General features: G+C 41.2%; 1 protein-coding gene across 1 annotated transcript; it reads left to right on the forward strand.

Moving 5' to 3' along the window:
• The first annotated feature begins 1075 nt into the window (after positions 1-1075).
• Positions 1076-20390, forward strand: TMEM167A (transmembrane protein 167A). The gene is made up of 4 exons (XM_041463294.1): positions 1076-1137; positions 11139-11248; positions 15959-15993; positions 19239-20390. The coding sequence occupies exons 1-4, from the start codon at positions 1135-1137 to the stop codon at positions 19307-19309; spliced, it is 219 nt and encodes a 72-aa protein (XP_041319228.1). The 5' UTR covers positions 1076-1134; the 3' UTR covers positions 19310-20390.
• Positions 20391-24110: the final 3720 nt, after the last annotated feature.

A 24110-nucleotide genomic window follows, 5' to 3' on the forward strand; every position in this document is an offset into this window, starting at 1 on the left:
CCCAAAAAAAAAAAAAAAAAAAAAAAAAAAAAAAAAAAAAAAAAAAAAAAAAAAAAAACCAAACCAAAAAACAAAAAACCAACGCAAAAAAAAAAATCTCGTGGAGGGAAAAAACATTGGAAATTCTTGGGCAGGTGCAGCTACAGAAAATATGATGCAAAGCTCCAAGAGAAATAAACATAGCACGGAGCCAAAATACAACAGACCAGGGGAAGACAGTCTGGGTTCTCCCTATACAACAACAGAATTAACAGTAAGAGGGCCCCTAATTAAACAACAGCCTCATTAAGGCATTCTTTATGTTATTAAGGCGTTCTTTATTAAGACTTCAGTAGCCAGAGGCTCACGCCTGAAGGGACGCGAGGGCGAGACAACAGCGCTGGGAGCCGAATAACAACGAAAAACCGAAAAAAAACAACCAAAAAACACACCAAAAGAACCAACTGTTGCGGGGTTTCTTGTATGTTTTTGTTTGTGGGGGCTTTTCTCGTTTTTATTGTTGTTGGTTTGGTTTTTTGGTTCTGGTTTGGTTTTTTTGGGGTTTTTTTTTGCGTCTCACTAAAGACACGCGGCCCTCATGGCCCGGTGAGGGGTCAGTGAGGGGCTGATCCCGGTGATCCCGGTGATCCCGGCTGTCCCACACCGGGACACGGTTGGGGCTCCCCCCGCTCCCCTCAGTGCCGGTGAGGGGTCAGTAAAGGATTGAGCCCCGTTATGCCGGTTATCCCGGCTGTCCCACACCGGGACACGGTCGGGGCTCCCCTCGCTCCCCTCAGTGCCAGTGAGGGGTCAGTACAGGATTGAGCCCCGTTATCCCGGTGATCCCGGTTATCCCCACACCGGGACAGCCCCTCCCCCCACCGCGCTCCCCTCAGTCCCGCCCGAGCCGCCGCGCGCGGGGCGGGCCGCCCGACCTACCTCCCGCGCCGCCACTTCCGCCTGCGCCCCGCCAGCCAATCAACGCCGCGTCCGCCCCTCCGTCCCGCCCCGCGCCGGCAGCGCCGACCAATCGCGGCGCCCCGCGGCGCCGCCAGCCAATGGCGGCCGTGCCCGCGCCCCGGCGCGCTGAGGGCGCGCGGTGCGCGCTTCCGCCCGTGGCGGCGGCCGGAAGGTGATGTGGCGGAGCGCGGCGCGATGGTAAGCGCGGGGCCCGCCCGGCCCTGCCGCTCCGGCACCGGGCCCTCCCCGCTCCCCTGCCTCCCCGCGGCCCCGCACGGTGCTCAGCGGCGCCTCCCGGCCCGGGCGGCGCCCACAGAGGTCGCTGACGCCATAAGCCGCGGCCCGCGGGAGCGGAGCCGCCTCAAGGCTTTGGTGGGAGTAGCGCGGGGCGGGTTTGTATCAGGGGTTTGGTGACAGGAAAAATACCCGGTTTGTGTCCGTGCGGCGCATCAGCAGCCGGTGCGAGGTCGGTCAGGTGCTGTGCGCTTCTCTCCCGGCTTCGTGACGTCATTCCCGTGCTGCGTGACGTCATGGTGGTGTTAGGTGACGTCATGCTCGGAGCACTGTGCTGAGCTGCGTCATTGGCAGCTTTTCAGGGGTGTTACCAGAGGCTCAGGTCCATTTACTCGTGAAAACTGGATTATATCTAAAACTACTTATTATGCATACATACATATATATATATCTGTATATACATACATATATGTATAATTTTAGAAATATTATGTATAAAATTGTATATAATATGTATAAAACAATATTTTATAAATGGATCTATATGTATAAAAATTATATATATATGTATACAGGTATATATTACCTTTTTCCTGTATTTTTAAAAGTCCATGCATTCACAACACATGTAATTCTTAAGACTATAGAAGTATATATAATACAACTTACCATATAAATACATATTTTTAAGTTTATTTATAGTTTTGTAAATGCCTAAATGACAGGTAAGTATATCTGGAGTAGAATATCTATGCTTAAATACAAGTTTATTATGTGTACAACAAATACATGCAGATACAAATATGTATATTTATGGATGTATACAAATATAGAGTTGAATATTTTAATAATTATGTGTTATATATTACCAATACATCTTTTTCTATAAACACACACATAAAGACTGTAGTTAGAGATATATAGATATATATATATATATGTGTGTGTGTATATATATATATATAGGTATATATGTATAATATATGTGTATAAATATCTGTATTCTTTACGCAGTGTTGATCTAGAGGCAAATTGGTATTTAATCTTTTTGTTTCCTCCCCATTTTTCCAGTCTCTGTGCAGGTAATACAAAATAAGGGTTTGCATTTCTCTCATTCTTAAAGCTGAGCAGTGAAATACTTTTCCTTAGTCAAGGTTTATACATTAAATGTTTATTTGTCAACGACGTTTATATGAGCAGACCAGATACATGGATTTAAAATTAAAAGGAAAACCAAAGGAATAACTGAATTAGTATAAGTTTTTCCTGTACAATGTGCATGTTTGTCCATAACTTCAGCACAGAGTTTGTTTTAAGATGGAAATTCTTAGATTTTTCTAATAATCAGAATATAGTTTGGGTTGAAAGGGACCTTTAAAGATCACCTGGTCCCCCCCTCCCATGAGCATGGACATTATCCATCACTGCAGGGTTGCTGTGCAGTTTAATGGAATATTGCTGTATTTCCTGTGTATTTACAGAAAAGATCAGTATCTCGTGAAGTTTCTTTCAAAAAAGGGTTCCCAGTCTCCAGATCTTGTCACCACCAGGAAATTGCTGGGAGTTGCTCACCTGAGCACTCCTTGGCAGATCTTTCAGGGCTCCAGTCTGGGGCTCCAAGCAGAAAGCAAAGGAGATTTTTTATGATGGGGGGCATAAATTATCTCAGGAGATCTAAAACACACGTGCAGAAAGCAAAAGCCCTCTAATGAGTGCCGTGGAAAGGGGAATACACAGAATTACAGCAGCACCTCAGTCTTTTTCATTGTACTTAAAAGGGTTTGAGGTGATAGAAAAAGGCAAGAGACCTCAGTGGGATATTGGTGTTGCTCAGTGTAATGATTCAATACAAGTAATTATTTAATATTATATCACTATATCATTTATATTTTATGTATTTTTTTAGTGATATGCAAGAAATATATAACAGTAACTTAAAAACAAAGGTAATATTTAAATCTAAGAAGGTTATGGCAAGTGTATGAGATTCTGTTGGGATGACCTTCTCCACTTGTCCCTGTTCCTTACTCTGTGTGCCTCAAGGACCCTGAAGCAAGAAACTCTTGTAAAGATGGTTTGCTTATGATTTAGTGTTGAAAATAAGGTGAAAATAAGTATCCTCAGCCTTACTGTGATGTTTGAATTTCTTCAAGAGAGCAGCGGCCCTCCAGGACTTTGAATCCTCCATGATGCCACTTCTGGTGTCAAGGCATTTAGGGGAAAAAAAAAGGATAATTTTTGAGCTCACGTTTGACTGTGAGAGAGGAAGGAGCTGCTGTCTGTGTGTCATGAAGTGAAGAGATTAGAGCTACATCTCAAATTTATTTTCCTTGTCCAAAGAGTAGGACTTGCAGTCCTGGCTAGCTAGCAGCACTCTGAATATTCTATATTGTATAATATTCTGAAGCATGATTTCCAAAGGGCTTTATCCCTTGGAAACCTTTTATCCCATTGTTTTCCAGGCTTCCTTACCACGTCTTCCTGGCTAAGCAGATGAGAACTTCTGCTGGGTGAATGGCCAGCTGCTGCCAAACAGAAAAAAAAATTTATATATATATGTGTGTGTGTGTGTGTGTAAGCTGACTTTTACCTGTCTTTTCTTATATGTGAAAGCAGAGATTGTGGGATTTTTTTTTCCTCTTCATTGCTAGTGGATAGGGGAAAAATTCAGCATTTTGACTTAGAGCAAAACCCTCCCTATTTTAACTTAAAGCAGCTGTGGAAGACAGTAGAAGCTTCTCAGTGGATTCCAAACTTGCTGGGAATGGAAGGGATGCACCAGGATGCACAGCTCCCTCACTTATTTAGGAGCAGAATGTATATTGTTTGCTGACTTCCACAAATCAGTTTGTCCTGCCAGCTTTTGGGATTTTACATCTAAAAGCTCAACAGAAGTTTTCCTGATGGGCTTGAAAAGTTTGCATGGGCATGGGTGGAAAAAGGGAAGAAGGCAAAGGTAACATTAAAATTAATGAGGAGCTTCTCAGCTTCTGACGGGTGGTCTTCACTTTCCTTCCTGGCAAAAATGTGAGGTTACACTCAGGCAGAATTTGGTGATGGAGATAATTTAAAAGAAGTGCAGAAAACTTGACAAAAACGTCTTCTTCCCTGTCACCCTCTGGTTGGGGCTGATCCTGGCCCCACATTACTACACAAAAAGTGATTTGGGAACTTTCCACGAGGACAAACATTTCTGCCACAGTCTTTGTTGCTCTCTTAGTGTGGTGTTTATAGAAGGAAGGGGAGTTGCTCATAAAGCCAATTTTAAAAACATTCATTAGTAAATATTATTTCAAACCAAGCTGTCAGATGTAAACACGCCAGAACCCAAGACACTGCTCTGAAAAAGGAGCTTTCAGGAGTCTTCAAGTGCAAAGTCTTGTCTTTGTCTTATTCAAAACTACAAGAATGAATCAATCCTCATTCAGACTTGGTAGCAGCTTTGTTTTTATCATGACCTAAAGGTACATAGGTTTAAAAACATCTTCTAGGTTATATTACGGTCTTAAAGTGTCTTTGTATTGAGAATTTATTTCACCTGAAGTGTTCTGTGTAGATACTTCTGTCACCTTAGAGGACGATGTGAAAGTACATTGTCAGTGTTTAATTTCTGTTACTGTTGAACTGAGGAAATTATTCTGTCAAGGTAAGATGGTCTCTTTTTGGAAGAGTAGGATGATGTGAGTCTACTGTAACAGATTTACCCAGAATGATACTGGTTGTGAGAAACCATTGCTTTGCTGAGTGCCATAAAAGAGTGAAGATCACAATTTAATTTTTTGTTTGCCTGCAGTGTTAGACACCGCACACATTCATTGTAACAGCTGCAGCACTGAATATGTTTTTCTGCTAATGCACAGAGCCAGGCATTCAAACTCAACAAAAGCTTTTGATTTTCAACCTGGTGACTGTGGAAACAAGGTGGGAACAGCTGTGAAAAAGACTACCTGTCTTCCAGATGCTAAATATTCAAACCATGCACCTGAAACTCTGCCAAATAAGAGACTTGCAGAGGTGCTGTGTACCTGCCCAGGGCCAAGGGACATGACAGACTTAGCAGAACTTGTCATTGTTTCTTAACTAAGTATATTTTTTCCTGGTATTTGGTCTTCATGTTCGAAAGAGATGGCTTGACTATGAATGAGCAAAAAAAATTTTTGGTAAATAGTACACATAAAATATTTACAGGTCTGTTTTGTAGTTTTTAGGTAAATTAGAATATATCTTCCTTTTTGAGAAGTTAGACTTTTTCCCATGACCACATCCATATTCCTATAGCACCTTCTGTTGCAAACCGTTGATTTTTGCATGCTGCTTTCATTACAGTAAGGATATCACCTGGTTCCAAGTGTGTTTTAGTATGATTCTTTCCTGTTCCATTCACACGCAGAGATTTTACTGCTTTTTTCAGTTTCAGTATTAAATTTGTGGTGAACAAAACAGTGTGGTGTGCAGCTTCAGACAGGAGAGTTAGTTTAAAAAGGGGGTTATTTAAAATACTGCTTTTATCTAATGGGGGAAGACAGCAGAGGAAAAATATCTCTGTAAAATTTTAAACTGTTTAATCTACAGAGAAAACTGGGGGAGAAGGTACTGACATATCCACCGTAATTCTTTGTTTAGTAAATTTGTGAGCATACACACCTTTGTGCTACAGTGACCCCAGTAAGAGTGACTTTAATAGTACACTGTGTTTTTCATAGTAAGATATTTTGGTGGAATGCTGCATCTGCTAGCTGCATGCAGCAAGAGTTACGTTTTCAGACTAGATGTTGGGGCAAAGAGGGAGGAATTTAAGCAAGTGTGAAATTTTCAGCATCATTGCGTGGAGGTGTCTTCACTGCTGGTCTGTGGATTTGAAATTACAGTAAAAATCCTAAACGTGCTAGAGTCAAATGAGCTTTTTATAGGTGAGGGCAGCTGTGTCCATATGTTTAATTAAGTGTTTAATTGTTTCAGGAGATTGGTTTTGTTTTACTTAGATGTATTAGTCTTCAGTTGACTAGAAAGCATACGTGTTAGTTACATTTGCCATTTAAACTTGACAATGTACTTCTCCAAGAAATTACTAGGAAAAAAATTCCCTATTTCTCTAATCAAGCCTTAGCTTACATTCTGTGAGTGCAAAAATACATTTTTCAGACAGAAATCTGAATGAACATTAAATATAGTTCTTACATTGTTTGGAAACGAAATACTGAGGAGAACATGCTGTAAATCCAAAGTAAAAAGCCATATTGATGCTGGAACAACTGCATCTGGCTGCTATTTGGATACTTACTAACACTCCTTGCTTAGTTTTGTTGTGTACTTTTGCCAATAATTACTTCAAACTTCACTAATCTGCAGTTTTTATAATTGGTTTATTATGCTAATTAGCATGCCTCTTTTACATATGCTTGTTTTTCATTTGTTTTGATCATATTGCATTTGGCAGCAGTGGGAAAAATAATTATTTTTTTAATAGATTGGAAAATAATACAATAAGATGCATGTTTTAATTAGTTTTTAGCAGTTGCTTTGGCTTTCAGGTTGGGAGTAGATTACATGATTTATATCCTGTTATTTTACTCAATATTATCTTCTGAAAAATTTGATTTTACTGAAGAAATAAGAATTGCAGGGCCTAATGGAAACCCTAGATAATAAGCATTTTCTCTTTCAGCATTGTAAGGACCTCTTCGTTAAAATTTCATAGCTTGATTTAACTTTTCTGTGATTAAATTTTTATCTTGCTTAACTGAAGTTTAACTGCAGTATGTATGCTCTTGCTCATATTCCAGTATGAGAAAGGCAGCTGAATGATTGGGTATCCATATTTGACTCCAGAAAACATAATTATTCATCAATTGTATTATACTGGGGAGGAAAAAATATAAAACCATTCTAGAAAGACTGAATATTCTGAAGCGTACTACACAGAGCTTATACTTTCTTTAAAATATTCCAGTTATTTATCTCTGTTTGCCCACATAAATTGGTTGTGATAGTAGTAACCACAGGGCAAAGTTTTGCAACTTGCTGGCACTACAATGGCCTGTGCTTTTATAGCACAGATGGATGAAATCATCTTGGTCACGCTGCAATCAGAGATAAAATAATCATTTTGTAAATACTTTAAGTCTAGGGAAGGTTAAGGTTTGGTTTCAGTGCTAAGTCTGCGGAGATAAACTCAGAGAGCTTTTGTGTTAGGCTTTCTACCAACCCAAAAGGACTACAGAGTAGAGTTTGTGTCCTCCTGTCCGTTTCATTTCCCCTGGAGCCATGATACTGGGTGGTTTATTTGAAACAAAAGTCTGTGAGACAAGGCGAAAATCAGCAGGTCCTTTGTGACACAGTTCCATCAAAACCTGGGGTGTGATTTATTGCTGTGCTACCCAGGGGTTGCATCAGTAGGTGGTTTGTGAGTGTGGTGCTGCCTGCAAGGACAGGGAACAACACAGTGCCTGAAGCAGAGAATATTGGGGTAATGGAGTGAGTGAAAACTGCAGAGATGGATAACTTACAGTGTCTTCTCTGGGTGTTGTCAGTGCAGGAAGGTGCTTAGAAGTAGTGCATTCCTTATGGTTATTTCTGCATATTGAATTAAATACTCCTGTGAAGTGCAAGACCACAAGGTGGTAACCACAACTCTTGAGATGCTGCTTTTTTTCCTCTTCTTCTGCCCAAGTGTATTAAATTTAATGCTGAGGGACAACCTTGTCTACGATGAGGTTTGCAGGAGCTGTGCAATTGTTGTCATGATTCCCTGTCACACCCACAGAGGTAACTTTTAATTCAATCAACACTTACTAAAGTACATTAAACTTCAGTTTATACTCAAATGGGAATACATCCAGACATCCCTAGCTGTACCACTTGATTTGCAACTACTGTATATTCCCATGAGTATTTATTTTAATACAAGGCACTGCTGTTAATCCCAACACAATAAAACTTGCAGGAATACTAATTCTTTATGGTTTATTATATGGAGTTTTTACTGAGATATGTTATGATCAGGAAATAATATTGAGGCTTTTTTTAAAGGCCTGGTTTTGGGAAGGATTTAAAACAGCCTATGGGCATGTAGCTCTCAAAGTCTTGAATTTCCAAAGTCATTGGAAAAACCTTGTCTTGTGCAAGTTCAGGTGAATGAAATACCTCATTGGTGCTGCAGGTGATGTGGTGCTCCATACAGGACGGGGCACGGAGGGAATGAGGCGGAATGGAGCAACTGAGGTGTTCCCACTATGCCAGAAATATACCAAATGCAGATGTAGAAAATTTCAGCGTGTGGAATTGAAGCTTGCACTGTCTAAAAACAGGATAAAATGCCAGTGCTGGTTCTTTCTGGCATTGCAGCACGAGTCTCAGGAAGTTAGTTGTCATTTCACCCTAATGGGGACACGGTCTAAGAGACAGCACAGTTTCTCCATGTGCTGAGATCTCTTTGTAGTGGGAGTGAGGCTTGCAGGATCTACCATAAGCCAGTCAACACGACTCAAAAATTGAAATTAATACATTTTCATCAGAGCAACCCAGTGTAAACAAATGAACAGCAACACATCTATGTTGTCCAAGTAGCTTGGTATGTGAATGCAGTTTTTTAAAAGGATTCTGAGCAATGTATAACTCTTGCAGCAGCTTTTAATTACATCAGTTGGAGCAGCCAGATGTAGGTTGCTGCTCTCTATGAATTCAGCTGGGCCATGAGAATTACTTCAGATGTGAAGAGTGAAGCCGTCTAATTCAGGAATAGATCCTCATTTCCAAACTCGTAAGCAAATTTTGGAACACTCACATCTGCCCTTTCAAAGTGGCTGTGCAGATAAACGTGTCATTCAGAGTGCGTTTCCGTGGAAGGGCAGATGCGATTACAGCCACACATATCTAGGGAAACACATGAAGACCCCAACAAAGAGCAATTATATACAATTATATACTGCCCCAGTTGGCTGGCTGATAGCACATTTCATGAGTATACATTTACAGCCCCTGCTTAAGAGGAAGCAAGTGTGCCCTTGTGCCATTTTGCAGTGCCGGGGTGCCCGGTGCCGCCTCGGGAAGCAGCTGCAGGAATTCATGGGAACGCGGGGCTGTGAGCTGTCAGAGCAGCTGTCTGTCTGTCCCGCAGGACTGATCGAGTTAATCAGTTGATAGGCAGTATCTGGCTGTGCTGAGAGCAGCCGCTCCTGGATCCGGCCCCGCCGCGTTCCTAGACCCGCAGGAGCCAGGGGGAATTGAGACTTCCCTGGTTTCTGGAGCTGGCAGAAACTTCTGCTGAGCACAAAGGCTCCAGAGGCTGAGGATGGCAGCGTGTTGTCCTTTGTGAAGAGTCTGTGCATTATTTATGACATGGTGGGGCAGAAGGGGTGGCTGGTTGAGCTAAAATGCTAAACTAAATATGATTTAGGGAAGGCTGTGGTGCAAGAGGAGACCAAGCAGCCTCATGGTTGGGACAAGAGGGCTGGCTTTGGATGTGGGATCGCTGCTCCCTCATCACAGAAAGGGTGGGTTTCAGGGATGCTGAAATCTCTCCTCTACAGGCTGCAGAGTCAGAGCATCTCTGATGATGCTTCTTAACAGAGTGGCCTGTTGGACCCCATTAAGTTAAATACTGAAACTCCTTCAGATAGCTAACCCTGCCTAAAGCATGTGTTCAGACTGGCAGCTCTGTGTGTGTGTTCTGGAGTTCATATGATCCATGGAGACTTCTAAATAAGATAATGTCTTTTGTTCTGTTTTGCAGTTGATTTTGGTCACCAGGTTTTTGATCTCAGTATTGGAACACTTGTGTGTGTTCCAGTGGCTTTTCTTCTACTAGAATTTTTCATTTTCCTCTCCTAATTTCCTGCTAGTGCCATACTGAACTAGAATAGTGTGCTTTTCTTTTATAATTCTCATTAGCTAGATATATTTGATAATCAGAGATTCAAAACATTACCATTTTGTGACATAGGAAGAAAGCATGTGCACATCAACAGAGATGTGCCTCAGGCTGCATGGAAATGAAGTCTCTGATGTGCCGTAAAATATGCTTGGAGAAGGAAATGCCAATGTATTATCCCTTCCTAAGTGCTAAATATTTACCTTTAATTAAATACCACTACTCGACCAGCTGAGTTGAACACAGGAGACAGAAGTTCATCAGAATTCCAGAACAAAGAGTGAATTTATTGCATTTGCCTTGACTATTTTTTTTTTTGAGCTCACACTAAATCAGATTTGCAAATGACCGTAGCAGAGAGGAGGTGAAATAAAGCTTTTTGAAATAAGCAATTGCCTCTTACACCACCTGGTGTTGTTACACTGACCAGAATGTCAGTTGAGACACTTAAGAGAAACCCTAAAATTATAAAAAAAATAAAAAGTTAAAAAGGTTTATCGGTTGCACTTTCTGCCTGTTGCTGATACTTTGCTCTTCAGTAAGTAGCCAAATGTTGCAGCAGTTTCTCAAGAATGGTCTCTTCTTACTGTCACTAGGCTGACCATTGTTTGCTGTCAACAACAGAACTTTACTTCTCAATCCTAGGGCAATTTCATCAATTTCTTCAGGATTTACCATATAACTAGCACTTCTGAAAGTGTAGTTATAATAAAGATGTTTTCAATTTACAATCAGAACATTATTTGAAAATAAAAGTAATCAGTTTTCATACTTCAGGTGGGCTTTACTCCTTATATTTCTACAAATCTGTTAAATTTGGCCTGTAGCCTTTAAAAAGTGGTATATTAACAAACCTACTGCACGTTTTGTGTTATTCTTTGTCTTGGCTATTACTGGTTTCCTTGCCCATCACCTAATTCACCTCTACTTTCACTACCACCGCAGTATTCCATTGATGGAAAGGTTTTCTGGCTCATTGTAGGTTTCATTTTTGGTGTTGTCTAAGTGGTCACCCCTTTTTTCCAGAACTTCCACTTTGACAGGGGTTCTGCACTGCAGAGATGTAATTCTTTGTTTTCCTGATTCTCTTCCATAGTCTGCCATCTTCAACTTCCAGAGTCTGCTGACTGTGATCCTGCTGCTCATATGTACCTGTGCCTACATCAGATCCTTGGCTCCCAGCTTACTGGACAAAAATAAATCCGGGTATGTGGCCTGATCATTTCTAACATCCACAAGCTGTGTGTGTTCAACTGCAGCCTTTCAGCATCTCCTGATGAAGTCTGTGATAATGCAGGTCCTGCTTTGAAAATTTTCTCTCTTTAAAGATAAAAATCTTAATTTTGTACCTCACAATAGAGTGCAATAAGGTATTGGCAAGCCCTTAGTTGCAATTTTATTGAAAGAATTCATTAGCCTGCTAACCTTGCTAATACTGTATTATTAATCTTGTAGATTTGTTGCTTCGTTGTTAGATGCTTATTAGAGATACAGAAATGAGAGACAGAAATAAAACATTCTCCTACATGTGGTTATTGTTGCAATGATTTATTTTTGATTCCTAGGTGGGTGAGAAACCAGCAGAAATTGGATTTTTGCTTGTTTTCAAGATAGGTGTTTTGTAGATAGAAGTCTGAAACACAGCTTTACAATAATCTGTAACTGAAAGAAAACTAAAAATATTTTTTCAAATAAGCGACACAGTCCTCTTGTGTGGTCTGTTCAAATCATGGTTTTGTATTCTCTAAGGTGAGGGAATCTCTAGAGGAGTTTTTGAAAACTTCTGCAAACCTAACTTTTTGGGTTTTAATCATATGGATGCTAGCTGTGATCAGCAGAACTGTGATTTAAGTGTAGTGGGGTTTGAGTAACCACTGGGCAGTTGTGGCACAGAACTGTCTGGGGCTGTCCACAGAACTTCAGTAATGCTGTCACCTCAGCTGAGTGCAAAGGAGATGATATTTGTAGAAGCAGGAGGTAATTCTAGGTGGAAAAACAGACAGGCTTTTGGATGCTGAGTGTTTGACTTCTCCACTTTTGCCATTAGGTCATTTCCTGTTAAATAAAATTTTCTTCTTCCCTAAGTGTCTTCCGTCACTTTGGCATTTAAATTCAGAAGTGTCCAGTTCTAAATAGCGTTGTGACCAAGAACCCTGAGTGTTTGTCTTCTGAAAACCTTCGTTGTAATTAATCTCTGGGGTTGCTGTTTTATTATCCATATTTTTTTAATTTTAGCAGTGTAAGATACCCAAATTACGCCAGCTTTTTTTTTTTCATAATGTGGAGTTCTAACATGAAAACACTTATGTCCTTTTATATGAGGCCATGAAATTGTCACTGACATGAGAGATTTCTTTGGATGGAAGTAAAGATGGAAGAAAGGATGACTTCATGAAGGACAGGGAGTGGGGGGATGAGGGGAGTTTGGGTGTCTGCTGGTGGAAGATAACACGATAGTCAATGAGGTATACACAGTAAGAAGTAAGAATGTTTATTTTACTGATTAAAATTTTAGTGCTGTTCTTGGCAAGGAGTATTTCCTTTAATCTGGAGCTACTCTGTTTATTCTTGAGGCAAATCTGTCTGGAGTACAATAGAACTCTCTTCATAAAACGTTTCCAAGGGGTGCTGACACTGTGGAGGAGTTGGGCGTTTGATGTGTAGGTTTGTATTTATGTAGATGTAGGACATACCATTTTGTTTTATATATATATATATATTTGTAGACTACTTTGTACTGGAGAATAAAACCTTGGCCTGGTAGCAATGAAAGTTGTTTCCTGTATGGTAGATGTTTACATGGAGCTCATATGGTGCTAAACTCCTTTCCCTCTCTTCTAACGTACTCCATGCTCCAGTGGAAATGTCTGGACATGTGGGATAGAACAATTTCTAGTGATATTTCAGTTTGCCACAGAGATGCTCTTACCTCATCATTCCTGCTCCAAATTAAAGGCATAAAAAAGTATCAATAAAATACTAAAGTGACAGAGAGGTGGAATGCTGATAGTTATTCACTGTATTTCTAAGTGAGTGGTAACTTTGTTGAGGATTTAGGTCTGTTCATAATAAGTGAAGAAACATATTTCTGTTGGTTGAGAGATGCCGTTGCACAGTGATGTCACCCATCCTCATAACCCTGTATTTCCTCCCCCTCATTTCTGCCAAAGTGTGTCTTTTCCTACCAAGCCAAACAGAACCTTAAAGCTTCATTTTCCCTGAATGTTTCCATGTGCTCAGTCGTGAGCAACAGTGTTAAAGGCTGGGAAAGCAAGTGGAGATTTACTGTTTCATGCTAACTAGAGGAGAATGTGCACCACAACATAATTCTCTCCTCCCTGCTAACCAGAAAGATGTGTTAGCTCATGTGCAGCAGAGATCCCCTTTGATTTTCCACGGGGATGTCTCACACTCCCTCCTGCAGTGGCACTGGCTTCTCCTGGTGAACACATGGCATTTTGCAGCACACCCAGCCATAGCAGTTGTTGTCTAAGGCTCCACCACCTCCTCCTCAGCTTGAGAGGTTCCATTTAGTTTGGTTTTTTTGTCCTCCATGTAACCACCACCACTTTTCACAATAAGTGCTTTTTGCATTTAGCACAGAGAGCCAGGAATCTGCAGCAGACCATGCACATTTGGGCTGTGGCTGCCAGAGAGCAGCAGGGATCCCAAGCAGACCCACACCTTCACCTGCATCCGAACAAGGATGGAGCAGAACACCAAGGGTGGAGAAGGAATGGTGCAGTTACACCAAGGAGTTGCTGCAGGAGGAATTGTTTTGGAGCAGAGTTATGCTAGGCAGCATCACTTCTGTAATAAGCAAGCAGGTTTTGACTTGAAGAGGTTCTTCTCGTGTATCTGGGGTGAACACTAATGGAAAAACCAGGGGAGGAGGAGGTCTGCACAGGCTTTTCCTGCAGTGGGAGCTCCCCAGTTTTTCCAAAGGGTTCATTATCAGAAGGTCCAGAATTCAGTCTGCTTCTGCTCAGCAGCAGGTTGTGTGGACAAACAGAGGTAATGAGCTGTTCCAGAACCCAAAAACCTCTTAAGATGTTCTGGTGTCATTAAGGAAGGCTGGTTGGTCCTCATGTCAGTGGCTTCAGGTTCATAAATTGTTAATTGCAGTTGTTAAGGGCAGCTGGTGAAACCCATCCTCTGTTTTGTACCTGGCACATCAGGTAGGAAAATTTCTGTTTTCACCAAGGGGCTTTGTAGGGCAGTGTGCAGTAGTGGGTTCACATTAATCAAGAAATCACTGAGAAGAGGAATAAATACCCTTGCTGAGATGGTGAGACAAATTCAACAGACTTCTAGGCTGCTTGAAAGGGTTAATATTCTTTTTCTCATGCAAGATTCTTCAAAAGCATATGAATAGAGTGGTAGTGTTTTATTTCTTTGAGCTCCTGGGCAAGCTTTTGAGAGATGGCAATATAAGAAATAGGGTTGTGGAAGTTTTCCTGTTGGTTTTGCAGCATGAAATCTGTAAGTTGTAATTTTACAGAGAATGAACAACAGTTTTGAGAACCTGAGGTGCTATCAATGGAGCACTTCAGATTTACACATGAATGCCTTTCTACCTGCATGCCTCTTCAAAAAGTGCATAAATGTCTTCAGGTTACTTTATTGTGTGACCTCTTAGCCTGGAAAAGTGTGGAGGTCTATATGCAGGGATCATTACTTCTGCTTGTGGAGCTACATAGAAGCTGGAAAACAGAGGTATGGCTGTACAGAAATACAGTCAAACCCAAATATGTCTGTGTGTGCATGTATATATATTTTGCTTGAGGTAAAACTAAAATCTAAAGCACAGATGAAAATGCCTGTTTTCTAAAAATGGAAATGGAATGCTGTTCATGGTTAATTGGTCAGCAAGGGGCACATAAGTCAAAAAACATTTCCCTTTGAGTTACAACACCTCAGTCACTTGCTGCCACCCTTGGTCTTCACCTGCCCGGCACTGAGTCTTTGTCTCAGAAATAGAGGAGGCTGCTAAATGGACAGAGAGATGCTGAAATAAACCAAGACCATAAAAGAGGACATAAAAAGGAAGTAGCAGCAAATGAAAAGATGACTGCTCCAGCATGCAGGAGCAAGTGGCCCAAGCTTACCTGCATTTAAATGTGTTAGAAGCAAACAACTCTCAGAGCCTGAAGGAGGGAAAAAACAGAAATCAAACCTTTGTGGGTGTGAGTTCAGAACCTTATTTGTGGGGCTGTATTTACTACCTGCTTGATGACAGCTCTCCAAGTGCTTCCCCACAGTGTTCTGTGCCATACTGTGAAGGAAACCTTCCTGCAGACAAACTTTGAAGGGCTGAAATATGTTTGCTTACACAGGACACCTCAGTGTTGTTCCCCTTGTCTTCCTCAGATCCTAAAGCAGTCCCTGCTCCTCTGGAGCTGTCAGTATGAGATTATTTTAGTTACACAGAGAAATTGTAGGTTTGTGACATCCCTTTGGGTGTTCCCTGCATTGAATTCTGCTTTTCTCCATTGCTGTTTCACTTGTGAGAGGTAAATTCCTGGGCAAGCAGCACAGGAGAGACATGAGCAAGGTAAGTGCTGGTAAAGGAATAAGAAAGAACCAGAAGAATTTGGAAGACTTTTTTCTTCACAAAATTTTTTGTCTGAGGTACTGTAGATAAATATGGGGTTCTGATAAAATCTTTAGATCTGGAATACAGAATGAGTTAAATGCATCCTTGCATGCAAAAAGACCCCTGCTAGACTTAGAACATTGCCACTTCTGTAATTCCTACTCTGTACCCTTACGTGCAGGTATCTGCTGTTTTCTGGTGTTCAGAAGGGAATCAAGTTGACAAATTACTGTCAGTTCAGATTATTTTAACATAAAGGAAAATCAGTTGATTTGGATGTATTAAATCAAAAGCCTAATTAATTTATTTTATCTTTACAGACTGTTGGGGATATTCTGGAAATGCGCCAGGATTGGTAATTGTTTTTTGGTTTTTTTTTTTCCCCTTCAAAATCCTTAAGATCAGTCCTATTTCTACTATAATTTATTAGGATTCTGTTGCCATGTAGCAATGAAAACCATACACATCCTTTGTCTTCAAAAATGCAGGTTTTAACCTCCATGAAATAGAAGGCAGGATATTGCTTAGATTAGCATCATGGAAGCCCTGCATCTTCTCATGTCAGTTCATGTACCTAGTGTTATATTTTCAAAAGTCTTTTGCAATTCTTGCCACGTGAAACAACCAAGGGTGCATTTCTAACATGCAAAGAAATCAGTGATTTCTTATAAACTGCAGTCTGAAATTGCAATGGACTGTTGAAAAAACCCCAGATATTTACCTTATAGTAATAAAACAACATGGATTTCATAATGCATTATGAATGTCTGTTGAAGCATAAATGTGGGTTTTTTTTCCTTTCCCTTCTTTGCTCAGCTTCCGTGCACTTTTGAATTACACAAAGCTGTTCGTGTCAAGTGACATCTGTACACAGGCTGATCAGCTCTATCTGATTCTTGACATTTTCCCATAACATTGGTTTTATATTTATTTTAATCCTTATCCTGAATTTATTTGGAGAAGGAAATTGGAATGTGCAGCAGAAGTTTAGTCTTAACATTAAGGTATATCCACGATTTAGGGAAAAAAAAAACCTACTAACCCATCATCAGTGTTCAAATTGCATTGTTAATTCAGAGCAGAAACTTTGAACTTGTAATTGTAGATATTCCTACTTGTCATTGAACCTGAAGAAAGTCTTTATGATTCCCTTTCTGCATTCCCAGGCAGAACATTTTACAGGATGTCAAAAAAGCATTGACACAAAAAACAGGGTTTTAGTGAAGACCCTGTTGTTAAAATGATGGCAGATATTGTCCTATTTAGATAATAGACATAGCAGAACCAATTTTAGTGCTGTAATTGAAAGATACTGGGAAGGTGGCAGCTGTCAGAAATGAATTTTGAGCTATACCAGTGAAAACAAATGTAAAAATTCAGCTGCATTAGGGTTTGTCTAAAGCTGAAGAGAGCACTTCACCTTACCTTGCTGTCTTCTTTGTAGCTAATTAAATGCAAGGATTTTTTTTTTTCAATTAGCTGTTTCTTTTGCAGCTTGCATCTAGGGTGGACCACTTTGACTTTCTTTTAGACTATGAAGTGGAAATGGGCTTTGGAGATGATTCCTGTCATTTTATGTGTGTTAATCACGCAGCCAAGTAGAAAGTGTAGGTTTTAAAAATGAAAATGTCTACTGGCTTCCTTTACATTTCACATCCCTGGTATGTTTAAACAACCTTTTCACATGTACATAAGATCTTAATCACTGGCAAGTGGTTACATATTTACAAAGTTGTGCAAAATAATGTTTAATCCTGCCACATGGTGATTTCTCTTTTAAGAAAATTAAGAGCAGAAAAGCGTAACCCATATGAAAATTGTAATACCCTGAACCGTAGGAGTTGGACTTCCTCAAAATTTATTTTAAACAGATGTGAAACTGCAGACATTAATTCGTTCGGTTATTTGAAGTTTAATTAAATATATGCCAGATCATGACAGAATCTTGTAATGTCATTGGGCAGTCAATCCTGTGTATGGGAGGTGTCACTGCAAGTATTTTATTTTTCTTTTACTGTGGAAAGTTTGTTCCCTCTGTGTTTAAAGGTCCTGATGGTAAAAGAAAAGAATTTTTTTCATAAAAATTGCACCATGCTAGACTTGGGAGCCTTGGTGGTTTTTTTTCTCTAATGTTTCTCTGAAAACTGTGCCTCTGATAAGGTGGTTTGTAAAGACAAAAGACCTCACACAGCAAAGGGAAATTGAACTTTGCTAAAAGCAAACAGCCCTAGCTCTGTCTTTATACTCCTGTGTGTGTAAAAACAGGGATCTTCTCACTTGAAAGACACATTTCAGTATTAACACTCCCTGGCAGTTCTGTAGGCTGGAGGGCTCTCCAAGCAGAATTCAGTGGAACCATGAAGAATAAAGTTTTAAGTGTAAAAACATCTTGCTAATTAATGGAGAAAGTGCTCATGTAAGTAGGTACCAGTCTGATTACCATTACTGATGTTCCCCTGGTTGTGCTAGAGTTCCCCACCTGAGAATCTTTTTTTTCTTGGTAAAAAAAGATACATGTGTAGTGTTCTGTCCTGGACCAAATGAGTGGGAATAGATCTCTCATGATTGCTTTTGCCACCAGATAAAAGTCTATTAATGGAGTAAACTTAACTTTATTCTACAGTTTGCCCTGGGAAACTGCGACACCAATTTGAAATAGTCAGAAAATAGAGGTGTCTGTGCAGCTTCTGTGATCTGCTGACCATTTCTGTCATGGAAAAATGTGGACCAGACCCTCTCCACATGCTAACAATGTGATGTCTTCTTAGGAAAGCAAAAAAAGGCATCTGGCTCTGTCTGGGCAGCTGTGAGCTGCCAGCTCTGGCTGCTGCATGACACCCTGCACAGAAGATTCACACTGCAGGTGGCAGGTGCCAGAACCAGACAGCACCAGCTGCACCTCAGCTACACAGAACAGCTCCTGAGCAGACACAGAGGGGCAGAAACAGAAAAAATGGGGTGTCCTGGGCAACTTTTCTCTGCCTGCCCCTGACTTTGGCACTAGGAGATAGCAGCAACATAAAACTGCACCTCAGAAAAAGTAGTTTGTAGTGAAATGGAAGCCCTTACACTGTCTGTCACAGAGGTCCAGAATCATCCAGTGCCAGCCCAGCCACGGCAGGGACACCTCCTACTGTCCCAGGCTGCTCCAGCCCCAGTGTCCAGCCTGGCCTTGGGCACTGCCAGGGATCCAGGGGCAGCCCCAGCTGCTCTGGGCACCCTGTGCCAGGGCCTGCCCACCCTGCCAGGGAACAATTCCCCATTCCCAAGATCCCAGCCAGCCCTGCCTTCCTTCAGCCTGAGCCCTTTCCCTCTAGTCCTGTCACTCCCTGCCATGTTTACAAATCCCTCTCTTAAGGCAATGAGCCCCAACTCTGTTTTTATGTAGCCAGATAACCTGTCCTACATCTCAGTTTCCCCACTGCCCATGTGTGTTCTTTGTGAATACACAGCTGTTCTTCTGCCTGCCTTTCTCCAGCTAGAAATGTTGAATATCAGTTTGCACATGCTGTGGCAGAATCACACTAGACTAGGAGCTGATGTGTCTGTTCAGCCATGCCTGAATTTTTGTTTGTTCTGGGTTCTCTCCCCTCCTGCCAGGTGAGAGGAAGAGCCCCTACGTGGCCGTGTGCTGTGTGGTGATGGCCTTCAGCATCCTGTTCATGCAGTAGCAGCTGGAGTGTCCCCACGTACCCAACAGCAGATCTTGTGTCAAGAAAGGATGGGAAGCCTCAGCAAGTCTCCTCTCACACGATGGATAACCTGTCTCCTGGTGGACACCCCTGCAGATGGACCAGCATTAGTGATCATAACCCAGATGAGATGTGCTTGTTAATGCCAGGTCAGCACTGACACTCCTGCTGTAACTGATGTGGAAGGGTGTCTGGTGCGTGTCTGAGCTTCAGGGGAGCTCTTTTTTTTTTTGTTTTTTTTTTTTAAACACCATGCAGTTGAAAAGGCTTGCTGTGTGTAATTCTTTAAAATTTCTTGTCCAGTAGACCTGTTGAATGAAACGTTAAAATGGTAAATCAGCCACAGCAATAAGACCACCCTTTGAAGAATAAAGAGCATTTTGACTCTAGGGGATGTTTATCAAAGTATTTTTAGTTCTTGCTGCCTAAACAATTCCTCTTGATTTGTAAGTGATGGCTCCACTCTCATACTAAAAATGTGACCTCTGACCTAAGTTACTTGTAATTTCTCAAATAATCTCTCAATATTTCTGTTGTTAAGATGTGAAATAAAGGCAGGGACCATAATTGTAGTGATGTCTGATTAGCTGCTGAGAAGGCAGAGATGGGGGATCTGAGACACCTGGATTGTTCTCTGTAAAAAACCACATGTACACATTTTTAGAGGTTCCAAAATGTTGAGAAAAGGATTGAAAAGGCTCTGCTGCTGCTGTTGCATGCACGGAAAGGTTTCTAAATTAGCAGAATGAACAGTTAGCTGCAGATAAGGAAGTTGCATGTCATGATATAAAAGTTGAAGCAACTAAATTACGCTTACCAGTAGTAAAGATGAGATTACTTTTAATGATACCTCCCATTAGCATTTATTTTTTAATTTTGCACACTTTCAGTAATCTAGTGACTTCTTCAATAATGCCTGACAAGTGTGTGTTATATCAGACAGCTGTGTGACTTCATACTGGCTGCATTTGGGAGAGTTGTCTGTTGGCAGTATTTGTTGTTATGGAAAGGCTTGTGATCAGAAGGAACAAAGCTAAAAAGTAAAACACACTTAAAGGTATTTTAACTGTTGTCATCCTTGTTTGAAATCCTTATTTTCATCTGCAACTAGGAAAAAAAGTGATTTTGAGTTATGGCCCTTGTGTTGTCTCACATGTACCTGCGAACCTAAATCACCATCTAAGTAGCCATCCAAAACTTTTCTATTCTGAGCTCAGGAAAGATAGATTTCTCCAATTTGGGCCAAATAAATACCCCTGGCTGTGAGCCAGAGCAGTGCAGAGCTGCAGGACTGTAACCATGGTGTGGACACACGAAAGCCTGGGACTGGGCAGGGGATGTGGGGAGAGCAAAATCTGCTCTGTAACTTTAAAACGTGGATGATGCTCCAAACAGGACATCAGAGCAACTCAGGTTTGGATTTCAAAGGAGCTATTCCTCAGCACGGGGAAGGGAGATTGCTAAAAAGTCTTGGGTTTTGACTGTTAGGTGTATGCATGTTCAAAATACGCAGAGAATCATCTGGTAACTTTTTATGTTGAGCACTTATATTCTAGTTATTAGTTATTTTAATAAATAATGGCATTTTTATGATATGCACACACTTCCTACTCATCCAAGATGTTCTAATTACCAGATGAATTCTTAGTAATCCCTGGGGTTTAGCTTCAAGTAGGACTACCAGTGAAAGAACCCAATGAAATTTTTTGTTCTGAGTGTCTGAAAATTACTAACATGGAGGAACTGTGTTGCAAAACCTACTTTGTTAAGGTTTTATCATCCAAGAAGCTCAGACAGGCCTCTTCCTGGCTGTTACTTGTTGTTCAAACTTTATTTGTTATATGGCAGCTCATCCTTTTGGCCTAAATGCAGGTGATGGATACTTCTTAGTTGGAGTTATTTTTTTTTAAGTTTTTCCCCCTAAATGACATTTTCAGGCTGTTCATTAGGTGCTAGCTGCATGGCTGCTCAACAAAACTGGAAACAAGATATTTAAACTGCAAACTGCAGTTGTTCTGCAGTTGCTGCTTCATGCAGGTGTTTACCTCAAATCGAAGACTAAGTCTTTGATTTTCAAGTTTTTAGCTTTGAAGAGATTGATACCTCACATCTTTCAGTAACATACAGAGTAAATATTGGTTTCCAAGGTTAGAATCTTAAAGCCATTTTGCTTTCTTGGCTTTTTTTGGTTTTTGTCATTCAAAAGAGTTTGCACCCACAGCAGGTCTGTACACTGTGCAAAAGGAAGAGTGATTAAATGTGACTGAAGGTGTAGTTGTGCCTGCTACTGTAGAAAAGCATTTCCACATTGGGACTTCATCCTTTTTTCCTAAACAGCATCATGGATGTTGTTGATGCCCAAACATCTGAAACACAACGTGTTGCTCTTGGAACACACAGAGTATTTTATACCCTTGCATGTACTTGGTATGGATTAATATTATATTAATTCCCATCCACATCTGCCCTTTAAATGGCCTCAAATTCAAAGCAGGGATTTAGGAAGGCTGAATGGAACAGCAGTAATTGCCATGTTGGGAAATGAGTAAAGCATGAGTAAGAGATGGGATCACGGTGAAGGTCTGATGTTCTGGAGGGACTGATAAGCAGCTGAGCAGACGTGGCTGGTGGAGGAGGAAAGACAAAGTGGAGTCCAAGGATGACAGGAAGATTTCCTGTTCTTGGAACAATGTCCTTGTTCTGTGAATGCCCTTTCTACCTCAGTAACCACAGCAGTGAGCAGTGGAAATACAGTGTCACCAAGAGGTGAAGCTGCACTGTGATGGAGGGAATAAATGCTCTGTTAGTGCTCTGAGGCTTCTATTATTTCAGTTTGTCTCCAGCTCTGTCCCACTGGCACCTGGGGCAGAGCCCAGGAAGGCTCATCATGATTGATTCCTTCCCCCCTTCTCCCTTTGATTATCATCTTCTAGAGAAAAGAAACTAAAACCAGCTTCTTCCTAGTGATTTAAAATGCTGAACTTGGTGAAACCCACCAGAAGCCAGGAAAGTCTGATGTAAAACTGCTTCTCATGCTCAGGCAGCAGCTTTACATTATCTAGTCCAAACATTCCCAGCTAAGGAAAGTTTTCCAGACAGGTTTCTTCTCCCTCCCTTTTATTTTACTTGAGCATTACTGTTGTTGTTATTATTATTATTATTATTATTCCAGACACATGTGGGGAGTGCTCCCAGTATCCACCACAAGGCTTCACGTGTATTTGATGGCACTTGGCTGCCTGGGAAAGCAGTTTTCTCTTAGCTCTTGTACTGCAGTGTAATCAGCATGCCAGGCAGGGGAGATCCACACTGAAAAACCCGTTTTGAGCATGAGGCCTGAATTGTTTACCTGGCTGTTTTATAAATAGCACCTCTTTTTGTGACACCACCAGGCCATAAGGCAAAAGGTGTGGAGAAACAGTCGTTCTGCAGGATCTGATAGCTGGGGAAAATCCTCCTTTGGTGCAGCATGACCAGTGTCCCACAGCTAACCTGTACTCTGTGTTAAATTTTTTTACTCCATTTCAAACCTGAAGAGCTCATGTGGCCGAAGACACACCTGTAATTTTCAGCCAGTCAGGATATCATCCATGTCCAGAGGTTTTGCCTAAATTCCATGAGCTGTTCCCTGCCTCGTGGAGCACAGGGACTCCAGCATGACCTGTTTCCTCACAGGGTGCCCTTCCCTTTGGCTGTGTGACAGATGGAGCCCAGGCTCCTCTGATGGAACATCAGCCAAGCTCAAGCTTCAGAGACCTCAGAAACAAAACCACCTTTGGCACTGCAGCTGCCTTATCTCCTCCTGCTTCAGCAGCAGCTGCAGGAAGGTTGACCAAGACTTCCTCAATATGAATTAAAGACCTTGAGAAGAGTGCTACTAACTCATGTAATCCCCACTGGTATGGGAGGGAATGGCAACATTTCCTCAAGGACCTGGGTATAAACATTTCCAGGGAAACAACTGCTGCTGCCAGCTCCTGGGACATCAGTTAGGGGAGCTAATTATTTAATTAAAGGAGTGAGAAAGTTCCTTGCTGGTCTGTCACATTCAGAATTTTCTATGAGAGCATCTCATCATTATGTATGTTGTTTGAAAGGGGTTCTTTGGAAGCTGTGCCACTGGAAAAGAGGTTTTCCCTCCAGCCCAGCTCTCAGTGAGTGGAAGCAGGCAGTGCCCATCCCCAGCTGCCACATTTCAGTAAATGGCCATTTTTGTGCAGACTGGTTCTGCTGAGGACCAGCCCTTCAGTTTGTGCAGGCCCAATTAATCCCTATCATCTCTTTTTCAACATAACAAAAGCACAAAATCTAAACACACTGCACTGACACCCTCTGCATCATCCATTTACATAGCCAGAGGAGCCTATCACATCATTCTCACCACATACCAACACTTACCTTGGACAAACTCAGTGGTTAAAATACTGTATTTTCCCCCAAAGGAAGACCAGGTGGTTATAAAAGGGTAAAATTATTTACCCTTTCATTTATTCCAGGGGGAAAAGAAAAAAAAAAAAAAAAAGAGGAGACTTCAAAACACACAAAAAAGAACTTGTTTTAAAGAGAAGAAGTCAAGTCAGGTCAAAATATAGAAATACCTGTTGCAATTCTAAAATCTCCACAGCTGGTCAGTCCCACATGCAAAAACTTAAATAACCTTTCAGAGCTGTAGTAGGGCTAACAAAAACTCTGACCAAATGATAGATGTATTTGGACATTTGGATGTATAAATGTCACACCCAGTGGAATTAAGAGGAAATAAATAGTAATTTGACAGCAT

Source organism: Pyrgilauda ruficollis, unplaced genomic scaffold, assembly GCF_017590135.1.
Source record: "Pyrgilauda ruficollis isolate IOZ18807 unplaced genomic scaffold, ASM1759013v1 scaffold164, whole genome shotgun sequence".
NCBI lineage: Eukaryota > Metazoa > Chordata > Aves > Passeriformes > Passeridae > Pyrgilauda > Pyrgilauda ruficollis.